General features: G+C 46.1%; 5 protein-coding genes across 6 annotated transcripts; 3 read left to right on the plus strand and 2 right to left on the minus strand.

Annotated features, from left to right (window-relative positions):
- Window positions 1-706: 706 nt before the first annotated feature.
- On the minus strand, window positions 707-1666 carry LOC6500179 (protein apnoia). The gene is made up of 2 exons (XM_001953040.3): window positions 1421-1666; window positions 707-1256 (listed from the first exon to the last, which is right to left on the minus strand). Exons 1-2 carry the CDS (start codon window positions 1533-1535, stop codon window positions 964-966), a joined length of 408 nt encoding a protein of 135 aa, XP_001953075.1. The 5' UTR covers window positions 1536-1666; the 3' UTR covers window positions 707-963.
- A 1745-nt stretch (window positions 1667-3411) lies between these two features.
- On the plus strand, window positions 3412-4986 carry LOC6500373. The gene is made up of 2 exons (XM_001953041.3): window positions 3412-4215; window positions 4282-4986. The coding sequence occupies exons 1-2, from the start codon at window positions 3516-3518 to the stop codon at window positions 4605-4607; spliced, it is 1026 nt and encodes a 341-aa protein (XP_001953076.1). The 5' UTR covers window positions 3412-3515; the 3' UTR covers window positions 4608-4986.
- LOC6500178 (wnt inhibitor of Dorsal protein) lies at window positions 4932-7004 on the minus strand. 2 transcript variants are annotated; one of them, XM_001953042.4, is made up of 3 exons: window positions 6771-7004; window positions 6298-6713; window positions 4932-6127 (listed from the first exon to the last, which is right to left on the minus strand). In XM_001953042.4, exon 3 carries the CDS (start codon window positions 6008-6010, stop codon window positions 5078-5080), a length of 933 nt encoding a protein of 310 aa, XP_001953077.1. In that variant the 5' UTR covers window positions 6011-6127; window positions 6298-6713; window positions 6771-7004; the 3' UTR covers window positions 4932-5077. The 2 variants fall into 2 exon arrangements, with proteins under 2 accessions (XP_001953077.1, XP_014766415.1); XM_014910929.3 differs by having other exon boundaries at window positions 4932-6713.
- Window positions 7005-7624: 620 nt separating this feature from the next.
- LOC6500374 (glutamyl aminopeptidase) lies at window positions 7625-11165 on the plus strand. The gene is made up of 7 exons (XM_032451057.2): window positions 7625-8959; window positions 9043-9140; window positions 9205-9522; window positions 9584-9702; window positions 9771-9856; window positions 9944-10349; window positions 10403-11165. The coding sequence occupies exons 1-7, from the start codon at window positions 7690-7692 to the stop codon at window positions 11049-11051; spliced, it is 2946 nt and encodes a 981-aa protein (XP_032306948.1). The 5' UTR covers window positions 7625-7689; the 3' UTR covers window positions 11052-11165.
- Window positions 11166-11905: 740 nt separating this feature from the next.
- Window positions 11906-15402, plus strand: LOC116654477 (glutamyl aminopeptidase). The gene is made up of 6 exons (XM_032451060.2): window positions 11906-12189; window positions 12264-12625; window positions 12734-12881; window positions 12947-13480; window positions 13537-14468; window positions 14605-15402. The coding sequence occupies exons 1-6, from the start codon at window positions 11998-12000 to the stop codon at window positions 15251-15253; spliced, it is 2817 nt and encodes a 938-aa protein (XP_032306951.1). The 5' UTR covers window positions 11906-11997; the 3' UTR covers window positions 15254-15402.
- The last annotated feature ends 54 nt before the right edge of the window (window positions 15403-15456 follow it).

The raw sequence follows: 15456 nt of genomic DNA on the forward strand, positions 1-15456 counted from the left end.
ATCATATTTTAGTAGTATTTGTCTTGACTCATAGATCTTTCTGTTTACTGTACACTCTTACTGTCTTAAGAGAATAGTAAGATTTTAAATATTATTTTCCCATATCATATAAAAACATGTTCCGCTACTAAAGCTATTTCTAATTTAAAATTTCCTATTATAAAGTTGTGAATAATTTCTTAAAGTGCATTAATTAAAGGCTATTAAAACACGACTGCATTATTTAGTAGCCACAGAGCAAAATTGCGAAAACTATAGCAAAGTGGAACAATTGAAGCCGGATTCGAGATGATTGATCGTCTAGATGGCTAGAAAAGTGATTCGTTTTGAATTAAGTGACGATGGATCAAGTGAGAGTTAATTAATTAGTCTCCTACCATAATGAGGCATAATAAGCTGGAGAAATCCACACATAGTTGGTGGGGGATATTGATGTTTCGACTAACAGTGACCCATTTCGATTATTTTGGAACTGGGAGTATCAATTGACTTTCTATACGTGATCCACTACGGAAGAGTAGTTAAAAGAACCGTAAATCACACAAACCCTGAACAGAATTTATAATGAGAATAAAATTTCACTTTCCATGAGGGCTGCAGAAAAAGATACGCAATAATTTCAGGGCGCTTTCAGCTGAACATTTGGATTGGTGATTGATTCATTGAACTCAGGAATTTCAGTTTTTCAATAAATTTTCAGAGAATATTGTATTATTTACTTTCTCATTTTATTATATCTTTGAGCTGACTAATTTCCATGATGACAAGGACATCAAGAAAATTCTCTGCTTCTTTTTTTTGCCATAATTATCGTGTAATAAATAAATAATTTAAATAAATAATTTAAACTAGACTTAAATTATTATTTGGTTGCATGCTCGCTGAGGCTGAGGTAACTCTGAATCCTGGCCTGCTACCAGCTCGCTCGGATTGGACTCCTGGTCCGGTCGGGAGATATCCTTTCTACCACTCCTTTTCCAGCCAGACGGGCTGCTGGGTGTGAGAGTGGGAGTAAACCACGGGCACTGGGGCTGCCACGGGGGCTGCGGCATAAGCGGCAGCTGCCTGGACGGGAAGGGCACGGGAAAGCATCTGACCGATGGCCAGAATCAGTAGGATTACGCCAACACCCAGACCCTTGATGGAAACCACTGTCAAGGCCGCCAGGAGGGTGGTGATCACGCCCACGACAAAAGCGCCGGGCACCAAGGCAAAGCTGATGCGACGCAGGAAGTGGTGGCCAAAGGTACGGCTCTCTGAAAAAAAGTTTGGGTATTAAAGTCAATAGAAAACGCACTTTAAGCCAGTAGTTTAATTTAAATTAAGAACAGGAATATTTAAAATTGTTTATTCAAGGATAAGAAACACTTTTCAATGAGTTTTGGATATAAAATTTAATTTTAAATTCCTTTCCACTAACCAGCCACATCCGAATCCGCATCCGAGCTGTTGGCGGCCTGCTGCTGGGCCATTGCCAAATCACAGGCCACAAAAAGGCACACAAAAGCTAAAACAATTTTCTGGTTGGCGGCCATTTCGATAATAAATTAATCCTTCGTTCTGGGATATCTATGGGTAATCCGTTTGTCACTGCACCGCACTGCTCGACTTCGACACCGACTGACTTTTGAATAGAGGGCTCGCATTGACATTGGCTTTTATCGACGAGGGTCTTGGCCAGTTGGATGGGCAGCTACTTGAAATTCGGGGGCCGGACATCGCACTCTCCGGCAAAGCATCGTGGCACGAACGTGCGCCAAAACAAGCAAATCGTGCCGCAGCCATATGGATTACACTGTCGCTTCTTCTGATGGATTCCGAATCTTACGGGGTATACTGAAAGAAAAGGAATTCTTTAAAGCCACAAGGCCCATTGTGGCTCTATACCAACCATAATTTTTTTTTTAATGGTTTTTTTGCCAGTGAGCTTCTTTGAATATGCATATTGTCTGTCATTATTTTCACTGCTGTCTAGGGCCCTTTTTTGGGCTCCAACGCATTTGGCGGTGTGCTGCATAGGAACTTGGACAGGGAACATGGGCATTCTTTCACGACGCGTGTCTATATTGAGGGCAGGCACCCAAGTGGACAGCTCAACCCACCAAACCCATCGCATCGATCGATTCGCTTTCATTTTTCGTCGACGGCCGATGATAATGATTTATCAGCTAATTAACAATCAGGTACTGAATTTCAATTAATAATCAGTGCTTTTACTTAAAAATGGCAACAGTGTTTGAGTAACGGTATTTCATTGATGAAAATATGGCCCATAGGCCTGGCCCAGAGCTTTGCAATTCACTTTCAATGACGGAAATCGAAAGAAATGCATCCACAGAGTGAGAAATAAAATGCATGAAATAACAGGAGCTTAAAGAAATTAAAGTAAATACTTTCTTTGGTAATTAGATTTGGTAAGGTAGCTACTGTTATAATAAAATTTGGTAGATGCTCAATCATTTATTCTACGGACTTTGGCTGACTTGCCAACCATTATTCAGAATGGATTAGCCCACAGTTTATGGCTAAGAGATAAGATTATCTTGCTACCCATAACGTATGTATTTTGTGATATTGGTTATCGGACTATGGAGGAAATAAAACACGGCTACCAGTCTCGGACGTTAAAGTTATTGGGGAAATAAAAGAGTAGTTGCCACAATCGATATATGGAGCATATATGGCCTTAAAGCAAGCTGAAGATTTGTTTGTTAATTGCGTGAAAGTAAATTAGGAGACCAAATGAGTGAAGCGGATTTTTAAGGCGGCTATCGAATAGAATTTACTTTCTACTCTGGATTTTCTGTCTAAACACCCGCCCGCCGAAGATAAAACATGTCACTCCAACATCGATCCGCTCCGGTGTGCGCCAATTTTGTCAACAACTTTCTCATGCGATCGCCGTCAGCGCTAATTGGAGGCGTCTCGGTTGCAAGTCTGAGTCCATGGGGTAAAGAATGGAGTCAGAAACCGTTAGCAGGCTACTTAGAGTGCCTGCGTTATTTATGGCTAATTCACGGATCGGCCCAAGGGGGTATCGAGAGGTCCAGGGGCAATTAAAGCTAAAAGAAATCAATAAGCGAGATCACTGAGAAATTGCAGGCCTACTCCAGATAGTTTTTTTTCTTTTCTTGTATTTTTGCAGGCCAGCAAGAGAGACATCCAATTTAATTGAAGAGGATCCAGCACAAGAATCGTGTTCTAGCTGCAACTGTTGCAACTTGCAACAGGTTGCGGCTGCTGTTGCTTTTGCTGTTGCTGTTGCTGCTACAACGGCAACTTCTCGACTCGACTGTGCTCAATTCCAATGTCTCAGAATGCAGCTTGCTTTGGCTTTTCTTACCGCTTTTCCAATGCTTTTCTGCTGCTTTTCAGCTGCTTTCTTCGGAGTTGATAAAACGCTTGACTGGCAGCAATCGTGCCACATTTTGCGGCTGACCATTGCGGCGCTAACACGCAGATTCAGTAACAGATTCACAGTCAGATCTACTTAATCCAGAGAAGTTGGCCTGGAGATGACCAGCAGCCAGGTGCGATTCCTTTTGCTGAGTGTGCTCTGCACCTCGCTGGCATTTGGCCAGGATAGCACCAGTACAACCCAAAGCCAGGAGGCAACCTCAGAGGCAACTGAGGCAACGGAGGCCCGTGGTTTGGCCAGCAGCTACGAGCCGGAGGAGAAGCAGGCGGTGCGCAAGAACTCCCACATCTTCATGGGCATTTACAAAAACTACAAGAGCACCTATATGGGCAACAAAACCACCAGCGACTACAAAAAGCGGCTCCGGGATCGCGTAAGTGCACCTCAAATGACCGGAAATGCGGCCCAGGACACGGTGGCCTCCGAGCAGATGGACCCCAGGGACACCCTGGCCATGGAGATTCGCCAGGATGCAAATGCAGAGGCCTTGCTGGAGGCCCAGACCGAAGCACCCAGCTACGATGATGGCGAGGGCACTTCCTCCAGTTCAAAAAAGCGGCGCAAACGCAAGCGCAAGGATCGCAACAAGCGGCGGGAGGAGGTTGTGGAAGCCGAATCGGAAACAGACCAGCCAGAGCCTGCTCCGGAGGATGATAGCATACAGCGCTATCATGTGGGTCCAGGACTAAACGTAAGTCTGGACATGAGCAACGATATTGTGCATGTGAAGCTGGATGGGGAAAACCTCAAGGATATCATAGGAGCGCGTTGGCTTACACTGGATAATAGTGAAGAAGGTGAGTTCTGAATCAAAATTAAATATTCACTATCGTTAGATTTATTTTATATTCTTTTTAATTCAGGTCGCGGCAAAAAGTATGACATGATCACCAAGGTCCTGCCGCTTTTCATACTTCCCTTCCTCATCCAGTCAGCCATTGTTCCATTTCTGGTTACCAAGTTGAAGCTGCTCCTGGTCAAGTCCATTCTCGTGGGCAAGCTGGCCATCTTCCTGCTGATCATCTCGGCCATCAAGAACGGCAACAAAATGGTCCAGAGCTACGAAGTACCCTCCTACTGGGCAGGAGAACCAAGTCGGAGGTCGGAGCTGGCTGCGGCGGCCTCCTCCGCGGCAGCCGCCTACAATGGCTACCGAGTGGAGGGCAAGCCCACCACTTGGATAAGCTAGGTGGAATCCATCCCCTTCCATTCGTATAAGTTTCGGTTTAGGCAAGTAGGTCCGGAGAAATAAATAAACACAGAAATCGGGTTGATTGAATGAGTTATCATTGGAAACAGAGGGAAGAAATAAACGAAAAGACTTTTGGGAAATGGTGAAAAATATATTAATTATTGAATGTATACAAAGTAATGTAACATTTTTTATAAGTCATAAAAAAACCTGCAGAATCAGAGTCTCTTCTCGACCCAATAAAGTAAAGTGGCTCGTGCCAGCCTTTGTAAACCAACTGAATAGACGCAAAGAAAAGTGATTAGACAATTATATATTATATAAAATATTACGTTTTTATTAAAAGTGATTGTTGTGGCAATAAATAAAGGGTGTGAACAATAAATTAACTTAATCCTAAGTAGAATTTCTACGTGGGACTCGACCAGCGCCCCAGTCCTGCTCTTAATTGAAGACTTGAGATACTTTTAGTAACAGGAGTATTGTCTATCATGCTGAACGCAGACGTCACACTGGAGACGGAAGCCCCAGACCAGTTTGCAATTGCATCTCCGCTCGGTTTTGACGACCTGGGAGCGGACTCGGTAGCCGCAGACTCGGCACAATTGTTGGCAGGAGAGGCGCTCCTCGAGAGATCCACTGCCGCCCTTAGAGCACTGACGTCCACGGGTGCCCTTCCATCGGCCGGAGGCTTCCGGTTCACAGTAATTGGGCGAATCCTGCATGAAAACGAGCGAGTCGAGGGGGATGTTCTCCCACATGATCTTCAGATTGCTGTTGGTGGCGTCCAGTTGGATGGCATCGTCGTACATTTGAAGTAGTTCTTGGGCCACGAGCTCGAAGGGTTTCAGTACGGCCACGCACTCCTCCTCCAGGCATTCGCCTGCCACTGGTCCTGGTTGCTTGCAGCGGCACTCCTGCTCCAGCGACTGTTTGAGAAGAGCGCCCACCACCATTTGATTGTGGCCGGCAGCTCCTGATCCTGGTCCAACGCGCTTCTCGTAGAGTTCCAGTGCCTTCTCGGGCTCATGGGCACAGGGCACGCCCAGGGCATTTCCAGTGCACCCGCATCCGGCGATGACGCCATTGGCACAATCCTTTGTCAAAGCATGGATCGTGGCTGCCATAGAGATGGCCGCAACGTATACATCCTCTCGATCGGGAGTGTGGTCCACGGGAATGGTCTGTCGCTTGATAAAATCCGTGACTGGGCAGTTCCAGCGCTGCCACTGAAAGCTCTGCTGGCAACTGGACAAAGCCAGCTGAAGGCCTTTGCCGGTGATGGTTTCCCAGGAGAGTGGAGCCTGGAACTGGGTGTATTGGTAGTAGTTCAGAGGCTCCAAAACAGCAGCCAGTCCACAGCTGATTGTGCCCAAGAATAAACTGAATGTGAAGAGCATTTTGTAGGCTGATGTGTGATGTCTCTGATGTCGCTAGCTCGACTGAATGATATGCATGGAGCACGTATCCTTTTTAAAGGCACGGGATGGATGCCCTGGTCCGTGGGAATTTCGGGCCTGGTCAAAAAACCGGAAATTTACCATTTTCCACTTGGAAATTTTGCGCGTCCAGGGCAGGGGGTATACCTATAGGTATTGGAAAACAGGAACTCCCCGACGGCGGACGAACAAAAACCCACTGGCAGCCCGCAATGCAATTGCGGAGCAGCCCAGTTTCCTGTGCTTACCTGCTCGGATCCTTTTGGTCCTGGCTTGAAGTATGCCCCTTGTCGTAAGCAACTTTCCCACGCTTAGGCAGGTAGCCGCCAAACGGCGCCCGTCGTGCTCATGAATGAATCCCAGCCAATTCCATTCAGACTTCCGGATTTCCCCGGACTCCCACTGCATAACATTAATGCCCGGATGGCTGGGACGGACTCGGGTTTGTTTGGGTTTTGGACTGGCCAAGCCAATTATATAACAAAACATATGACAAATAATCTGGGAAATTAATTGCGCTTTGTGGTGAGTCGGCGGAAAGAGTAACCTCTCGGCATGGCGTTGCTATTGTTGGTATTTTTGTAGATTTGCCAAAAGTTAATGCCTCGGATTAGACCAAATGACGTTCAACATCATTATGCAGATATTGATATGGGAAATTTGTCTTAATGTTCGCAAAAAGTTATAATTATTTATACATTTTTCAGTATCATGTTATTACCTATACTTGATGATCCATAAGAGTCTGAGCCTAAAACCACAAATCAAATAAACAAACAGATTGTATTTGTCAGATATAGATAGTCTACGAAAAGAAAAAGTAGACTATATAATCGTAGTCGACTTGACCATGAAAGTAATGACTTGATAATGATAGATGTCATAGCACTTGAAAGATAATTCGATTAGGTAAAGGTAAAAACAAACATTCTTTTCAATAAATACCATCAGTTGCAATAAATTTGCATTTATGATATTTCCCTTGGTAAAGTCATTATAATCGCTTTAAATGCCAGGCTTCGCGAAAACGTGTGCGGAAATTTCGTTATTTGGGTTTTAACACAATGAAAATACCGATTCTCTAATTAGGTCGAAAGTCTCTCGTATGCACGGCATCGGAAAAGGGTTTTTTAGGACCTTAGCGCCGGGTAAATCAGAAACCGAAAGGGATGGCCTGAGTGCGGGAGAGAGATGGATGCAGGCAGGTAGCTGGAAAATTGCTCAATTGGTTAGATATATCTGACAGATACAAGATTCCCGTATCACACATGGGCACTTCTGGAACTGGGAGTTCCTTTGGCTGGCTCAGCGGCCAGCATGGAATTCCGACTGGAAGAGGAAAAACGCGCCAGATCTTTGGCATTTCTAACTTTAATCAAAGCGCCATGACAGGGTCCATAAATTTGGGTGATTGTCATAGGTACACATATGTATGTGTGTGCATAGATGGCCGGTTAATACCATGGAAGCGGCTCATCGACTCGTCGCGATTAGATTAGCAATCTGCAAGCACGCAACCAATTAAGATATACGGGCCCACTTGAGCCAACATTACCTGTCGCTCTGTCACCTGGAATTGTGCTTAGTTTCGCTTCGAACGCGTCCCGGGTTGGATTAGAGCTAGTTGATAGTCTCTAGCAATGATTATTACCGCCAAACTGGTCGCCATCGGCCTGAGCCTGGCGCTCACCGCCTTCACGGTATCCACCATCGTCCTGGCCGTTCAGAAGGCGAACCTTAAGAGCGACTTGAAGGATGCCCAGGAGAAATTGGATCTGCTGGAATCGGGGTTTACCACGAGCACCGCTGGGCCCACGACCTCTAGTACTTCGAGTAGCTCGGGTACCGAGGAGCCTGGCAGCACAGCTTCTCCAGGAACTACTGCCTCCCCTGGTTCGACTGTATCCCCTGATACGACTGCCTCTCCTGGAACTACACCAGCTCCTGATGAAAAGATTGATTATCGCCTGCCGAGCACTTTGAAACCGAACCACTATGATCTCTATCTGTTCCCCAATATCGAGACGGGCGAATTTAGTGGCCAGGAGACAATTAAAATTACGGTTTTAGAAGCAACCGATAAGATAACGCTGCATTCTCTGAACTTGAAAATTTCGAGTTATTCTCTGCAGAATACGGGAAGTAATACTCTGGCGATTCAGGAAGTGTCCTTTGACTCTGTCAGGGAATTTCTTGTCTTCCAACTGAGCGAAGAACTTCCAGCGGGCAGGGAGGTAGAGCTACATATCGGCTTCGAGGGATCGATGGCCAATAAAATTGTGGGCCTTTACAGTTCCTCTTATCTTAAGGAAGACGAGACTCGCAAGGTGATAGCCACCTCAAAGTTCGAGCCCACCTATGCACGCCAGGCTTTTCCCTGCTTCGATGAGCCGGCTCTGAAGGCGGAGTTTACCATCACCCTGGTGCATCCTTCCGGCGGTGGCTATCATGCCCTGTCCAACATGAATGTGGAGTCCAATGTGACCCAGGGAGCCTTCTACGAGGTCGGCTTCGCCAAGAGTGTGCCCATGAGCACCTACCTGGCTTGCTTCATTGTCTCGGACTTCAGTTTTAGGGAGGTGGAGATCGACACCAAGGGCATTGGAGATACCTTCACGATGGGCGTCTATGCCACTCCGGAGCAGATCAACAAAGTGGACTTCGCCACCGATGTGGGCAAGGGCGTGATCGAGTACTACATCGACTACTTCCAAATTGCGTATCCCTTGCCGAAACTGGATATGGCAGCCATTCCGGATTTCGTTTCCGGCGCCATGGAGCACTGGGGCTTGGTAACCTATCGTGAAACCTCGCTCTTGTACGATGCGGAAACCAGTTCAGCGGCCAACAAACAGCGCATTGCCAGCGTAATTGCCCACGAATTTGCTCACATGTGGTTTGGTAACTTGGGTAAGTTATTTAATACAAAGAGGATTGTAATATTTTAAAAGAATGGAGTCTCAAAATTAAGTTTTCATTTATATTCTTTTCAGTCACCATGAACTGGTGGAATGATCTTTGGCTTAATGAGGGATTCGCTAGTTTTATTGAATATCTTGGCGTGGACGCAGTCTTTCCTGAATGGAAAATGGCAAGTGGATGGCACATAAATAAAACAAGGACACCCTTAAACATTTCTTTATTTAAAAAAACAGCGGGATCAGTTCATCGTGAGTACTCTGCACAGCGTACTCACCTTAGATGGTACTCTCGGCTCTCATCCCATCATCCAGACTGTGGAGAACCCCGACCAGATCACCGAAATCTTTGACACTATCACCTATTCGAAGGGCTCATCGCTGGTTCGAATGTTGGAGGACTTCCTGGGTCAAACCACCTTCCGCCAGGCTGTCACAAACTACTTGAATGAATACAAATACGCAACCGCCGAGACCGGTAACTTCTTTGCGGAAATCGACAAATTGGATCTGGACTATAATGTCACTGATATTATGCTTACATGGACGGTGCAGGTAATTTTATTGATGCCCCACAAAAATTGGGCGAATATTTAAAGTGTTTTTTTTTTTGCAGATGGGTCTGCCAGTTGTCACGATTGAAAAGGTCTCCGACACTGAATACAAATTGACGCAGAACCGCTTCTTGTCCAACCCGAACGACTACGACGAGGAGCACGAACCCTCGGAATTCAAGTGAGTGAGCAGAACTTATTGCCAAAATCAGCCATATCTGATCGCAATTTTTCGCACATACATTACAGCTACCGGTGGTCGATCCCCATCACCTACACCACCAGTGGCGATCCGACGGTGCAGCGTGTCTGGTTTTACCACGACCAGAGCGAAAGTAAGTGGTGTGATCTGTATGCGGATCCGCAGATCCCCCAGACTTCTAATCTCTGAATCTCTTCTCTGATTTCTTTTCTGGTCTCAGTCACCATAACTCTTCAGGAGTCCGTTGAGTGGATCAAGTTTAACTGCGATCAGGTTGGATATTACCGAGTTAATTACGAGACTGCCCAGTGGAACACTTTGGCTAATCAGCTGGTAACCCAGCCGAGTGCCTTGAGTTCTGGAGATCGTGCTTCCTTGCTCAATGATGCTTTTGCTCTGGCTGATTCCACTCAGCTGCCCTATGAGACGGCTTTTGAGTTGACCAAGTACCTGGCAAAGGAGACGGACTACGTTCCCTGGAGCGTGGCTGCTACGCGGCTGACATCTCTTAAGAGGACTCTCTACTACACCAGTAGCTATGCCAAGTACAAGAAATACGCCACAGCTCTAATCGAGCCCATTTACACGACTCTCACCTGGACAGTGGGCGAGGATCATTTGGATAAGTGAGTGTTGGATTTTTAGTAATGGGTAATATAATAACCACTATTAATTTCAGCCGCCTTCGCGTCACAGCTTTGAGTGCAGCCTGTTCTTTGGGCCTGGAAGCTTGCATTAAGGAAGCTGGAGAGCAGTTCACGACTTGGTTGGCCAAACCGGACGATCGTCCTAAGGCCGATGTGCGTGAGACTGTCTACTATTACGGAATGCTCTCCGTGGGCGATCAGGAAACCTGGGATACGGTCTGGGATCTGTTCGTCAACGAGGCCGATGCCAGCGAAAAGTCCAAGATAATGTACGGCCTTTCCGCCGTGAACTCTCCCTGGATTCTCCAGCAGTATATTGACCTCGCCTGGAACGAGGACTACGTGCGGGGTCAGGACTACTTTACCTGCCTTACCTATATCTCTGCCAATCCCGTGGGTGAGTCCCTCGTCTGGGACTACGTGAGGGAGAACTGGCCGCGGTTGGTGGATCGTTTCGGACTGAACGAGCGCTACCTGGGCAACCTGATCCCCTCGATCACGGCTCGCTTCAGCACCCAAACCAAGCTGGAGGAGATGGAGCAGTTCTTTGCCAAATACCCGGAAGCCGGAGCGGGAACTGCCGCCCGCGTTCGGGCTCTGGAGACGGTCAAGAACAATATCGTGTGGCTGGCCGAGAACCTCGAGGGCGTCGATGCCTGGCTGGACAAGCAGCAACTGTAGACCGATACGCGGAATAACCTCATTTAATTTGTAGTCACATAATTGCCATTATAAAGCGAAAAATATGCCGAACAACTTGAAATAAAGATAAGCTAGTTGTGGGGAAAACGAAAATTACTGCCCTATAAATAAGCAATTATCCCTTGTTAGTTGGCCTCCAATCCGATAACAAGTTGCAGTTTTCAATATACCCGCTATTGTTTGTGACTAATGGTTGACGAACCGAACTAATTAGAGCTTAATAAATGCCTAAATTTTACAAGCAATGGAAATTTCCTAGTTTATGTTGCAATTTGTGAAGTACCTTTCAAAATTAAGAAAATCTATTGGTCATGTTCAGATTTGATAAAAATTGTATGGGCGTAGCACAGTTGCAGGATAAAAGATGATAAAAATCAAACGAAATCTTATCGAGAGAAATCAGTATTTATGTCTAAGGCTCTTAATTATAGTCATCAGTTTCTATTTGAGGAATTTCTTATGTCATTTTGAGTACCCACTCTAGTTTAAAGTTGATAAATTAGGATTTAAAAGTCTTGGTGGTCATGGAATCGTCCAGGGCGAATGTTCTCATGCTATGGTTTATTAGAGATTAGTCACCAGCTAATGCACTGATGTAAGAGTTTGTATCATTTTATTCTGGTTTTGCGAGAGCCATGTGTAGGTAGTACTCCTCTTTTTTGATTTTTTCCCATTCCATTTATCAATAAAACGCTCAATGGGATTTGGCCTATCGCCCTGCTGACCGTAATCGCGGCTATTTGGCCAATTATTATCGCAATCGCGTTGGCGAACATAAACCGATTCGATTCGAGTGTCCGCACAATCAACTCGAATCGTATGAACCATAGAGCTATTGGGCAACGCGGTGGTACTGAGAGCTGGGTCGCTAGTTCACAGACTTTTTCCAGTTAGTTAGTCGCTCGCGATAGGTGCGATTGCAAAGATGGCTTTTCTAACTAGCTATTGGCTACAAGTGGTGCTCTCATGGGCGGTGGTGGCCTTTGCCACTGCCACCGTGGTGGTGGCGGTACAGAATGCCAAATTGGAGCAGGATCTGCGCGATGTCCAGGATAAGATTGATATTTTCGAGAATCTAAATCGTGACGGACAGAGTCGAGTTAAGCGCGAAGATAGCGTGAGTAATAAATCAAATGTGGAATAAATCATAATGCCAATCATAATGATATGCCATAATCTCACATCCTGCAGATTGATTACCGTCTGCCCACGTCTGCTGTGCCCACTCACTACGACGTTTACTGGCATCCGGATCTGGAAACAGGAAACTTTACCGGTCAGGAGAAGATTAGCATCACGGTGGTGGAGGCCACCAGCCAAATCGTTCTCCATGCCCATCTGCTGGAAATCACAAGTGTCTTTACCTATACCAACAACCTGCAAGTCGAGAGCTACGAGTTAGATGAGGAACGCCAGTTCCTGATCGTAAACCTGTCGACGGAGCTAGCAGAGAATGCCACCTTCACTCTGGGCATTTTGTTCAATGGCCAGATGAAGGACAAGCTTGTGGGTCTATATAGCAGCACCTACCAAAATGAAGCCGGAAATCAAAGGTAATTTACATTTGTAATAAAATGTTAAGCCTAAAAGTATGCAGCTTTGGGTTCTCATTTCGTTTTATCCCATTACTCAATATATTTTTCTTAATTTTACTTTAACAGGACTATTTCCACTACGAAATTCGAACCCACATATGCCCGCCAGGCCTTCCCCTGCTTCGATGAGCCGGCTCTGAAGGCCACATTCGTCATCACGGTGGCCCATCCCACTGGCTCCTACCACGCTGTTTCCAACATGCGACAGGCATCGGTAAGTCTTCTTATTTTCATATTTTTGATTATTCTCCATAAAAATATATAAATGAATCTATACAGGATCCCACAAATCAGGGAGAGTACTCGGAGACCCTGTTTGAGACCAGTGTGGCGATGAGCACCTACCTGGTGTGCATCATTGTATCCGACTTCTCCTCCAAGTCCACCACTGTCAATGCTAATGGCATTGGCAACGACTTCTCCATGGAGGCCTTCGCCACTTCCCACCAGATCGACAAGGTGGATTTCGCCCTGGATTTTGGAGCTGCTGTGACAGAGTATTACATCCAGTACTACAATGTGCCGTATCCATTGCCGAAATTGGACATGGCTGCCATCCCTGATTTCTCCTCTAATGCCATGGAACACTGGGGCTTGGTTACCTACAGGGAGACGGCTCTGCTCTATGACTCGAGTTCTAGCTCCACTGCCAACAAGCAGTCCATTGCAGCAGTTTTGGCCCACGAGATCGCCCATCAGTGGTTTGGAAACTTGGTCACCATGGAGTGGTGGAATGATATTTGGCTAAATGAAGGCTTTGCCCGTTTCATGCAATATAAGGGGGTCCATGCCGTGCATTCCGATTGGGGAATGGTAAGGAAATTGTATTTATCCTTCAGCATAGCAATCTCATAATGTTTTCCTTGTAGTTGGAGCAATTCCAGATTCTCGCACTGCATCCAGTAATGGTGTACGATGCCAAGCTCTCCTCTCATCCCATTGTCCAGCAGGTGGATACGCCCGATGAGATCACCGCCATTTTCGACACTATTAGCTATGAAAAGGGAGGCTCTGTGATCAGAATGCTGGAGCACCTAGTCGGTTCGGACAAGTTCGAGGAGGCGGTTACCAACTATTTGACAAAATATCAGTTTGCCAACACCGTAACTGATGACTTCCTCTCCGAAGTGGCTGCCGTGGTCACCGATTTTGATGTTAAGTTACTTATGCGAACGTGGACCGAACAAATGGGCTATCCGGTACTGAATGTCTCGAGGACAGAAACTGGCTTCCTGGTCACACAGCAGCGTTTCCTCTCTAACCCTGCTAGTTATGCGGAGGCCCCCAACGACAGCGAATTCCAATACAAATGGAGTGTACCGATCACCTATAAGTTGGGTTCCTCATCTGAAACCGAAGATGGCTCCGGAATCTTTTATTACAATGAAGATTCATACTCCATTCCTGCCGATAGCAATCAATGGATCAAGCTCAACTATCATCAATATGGCATGTATATTGTAAACTACGAGGAGATCCTCTGGAATCTACTTATCCAGCAGCTCACCTCAAGCCTAAGTAATTTTGAAGTCGCCGATCGGGCCCATCTCCTCAACGATGCCTTTGCTTTGGCGGATGCCAATCAACTCTCCTACAGGATTCCGCTAGAAATGACCGGATACTTGGGCTCCGAACGCGAGTTTGTGCCATGGTATGTGGCCGCCAATAAGCTGACCTCTCTGCATCGCAGTCTTATGTACAGCGAGGGATATGTTACCTTCTTAGCCTATGCCAGGAGTATCCTCAATGGGGTATACAACGAAGTCGGCTGGACTGTTGATGCCGACAACCACTTGAGAAAGTAAGAGATGATTTATTTTAATGTTTGATTTTGGGATAATTTTTGGGGAAGATAAATTTAGCTTGTCTGCTTTCCATGTCCCAAGAGAAGAATATCTTTAAATATCTGTTTTAACCTATCTTTTCTTTCCTAACAGTCGCCTGAGGGTTTCGGTCCTGTCAGCTGCCTGTGCCCTGGGTCTTCCCGATTGTTTGCAGCAAGCTGCCCAGCGCTTCAACTCTTTCCTGGAGAATCCCACAACCAATCGGCCCTCGCCCGATCTTCGGCAACTTGTCTACTTCTATGGTATTCAGCAATCCACGAGCCAATCAACCTGGGAGCAAGTCTTTACTCTCTTTACCGAGGAAAGCGATGCCAGTGAAAAGTCGAAACTGATGGAGGGGTTGGCGGCTGCTCAGGACCCGCAATGGCTCTTTGAATACCTCAAGAGAGCTGAAAATGAGTCTATTGTTCGCTCCCAGGATTATTTCACTTGCGTTCAGGCAATAGCAGCCAATCCTGTGGGTGAACCTGTGGTTTGGGAATACTACCGGGAGCAGTGGCCTCAGCTCACCGCAAGATTTGGCCTTAACAACCGCAGCTTTGGTCGACTAATTGCCCAAATCACGAAGAATTTTGCCAGCACCATTAAGTTGGAGGAGGTGCAGCACTTCTTTGAGAAATACCCGGACTCCGGCGCGGGAGCTAATTCCCGTTTGGAGGCCGTGGAGACGATCAAGTACAACATTGAGTGGCTGTCCAGTAACCGCGATGACATCAACAACTGGCTAAATGGAACGGGCTAGCTCTTGACCAAGAAAAACCAATTGTAAAAATATATTGTACATCAAATAAAAACACGACAATTAACTGTTAACTAGAATTGCATAAGTAACAACGAAATTTCCGTTCAAGTTCAATAAAATGAAATTCCAAAATCAAACCATAAATAAAACCATGAAATTTTCAATTTATCCGACATTGTGGCGATTTCTATGGCTCCCCGAAA

Source organism: Drosophila ananassae, chromosome 2L (genome assembly GCF_017639315.1).
Source record: "Drosophila ananassae strain 14024-0371.13 chromosome 2L, ASM1763931v2, whole genome shotgun sequence".
In the NCBI taxonomy this organism is placed as follows: domain Eukaryota; kingdom Metazoa; phylum Arthropoda; class Insecta; order Diptera; family Drosophilidae; genus Drosophila; species Drosophila ananassae.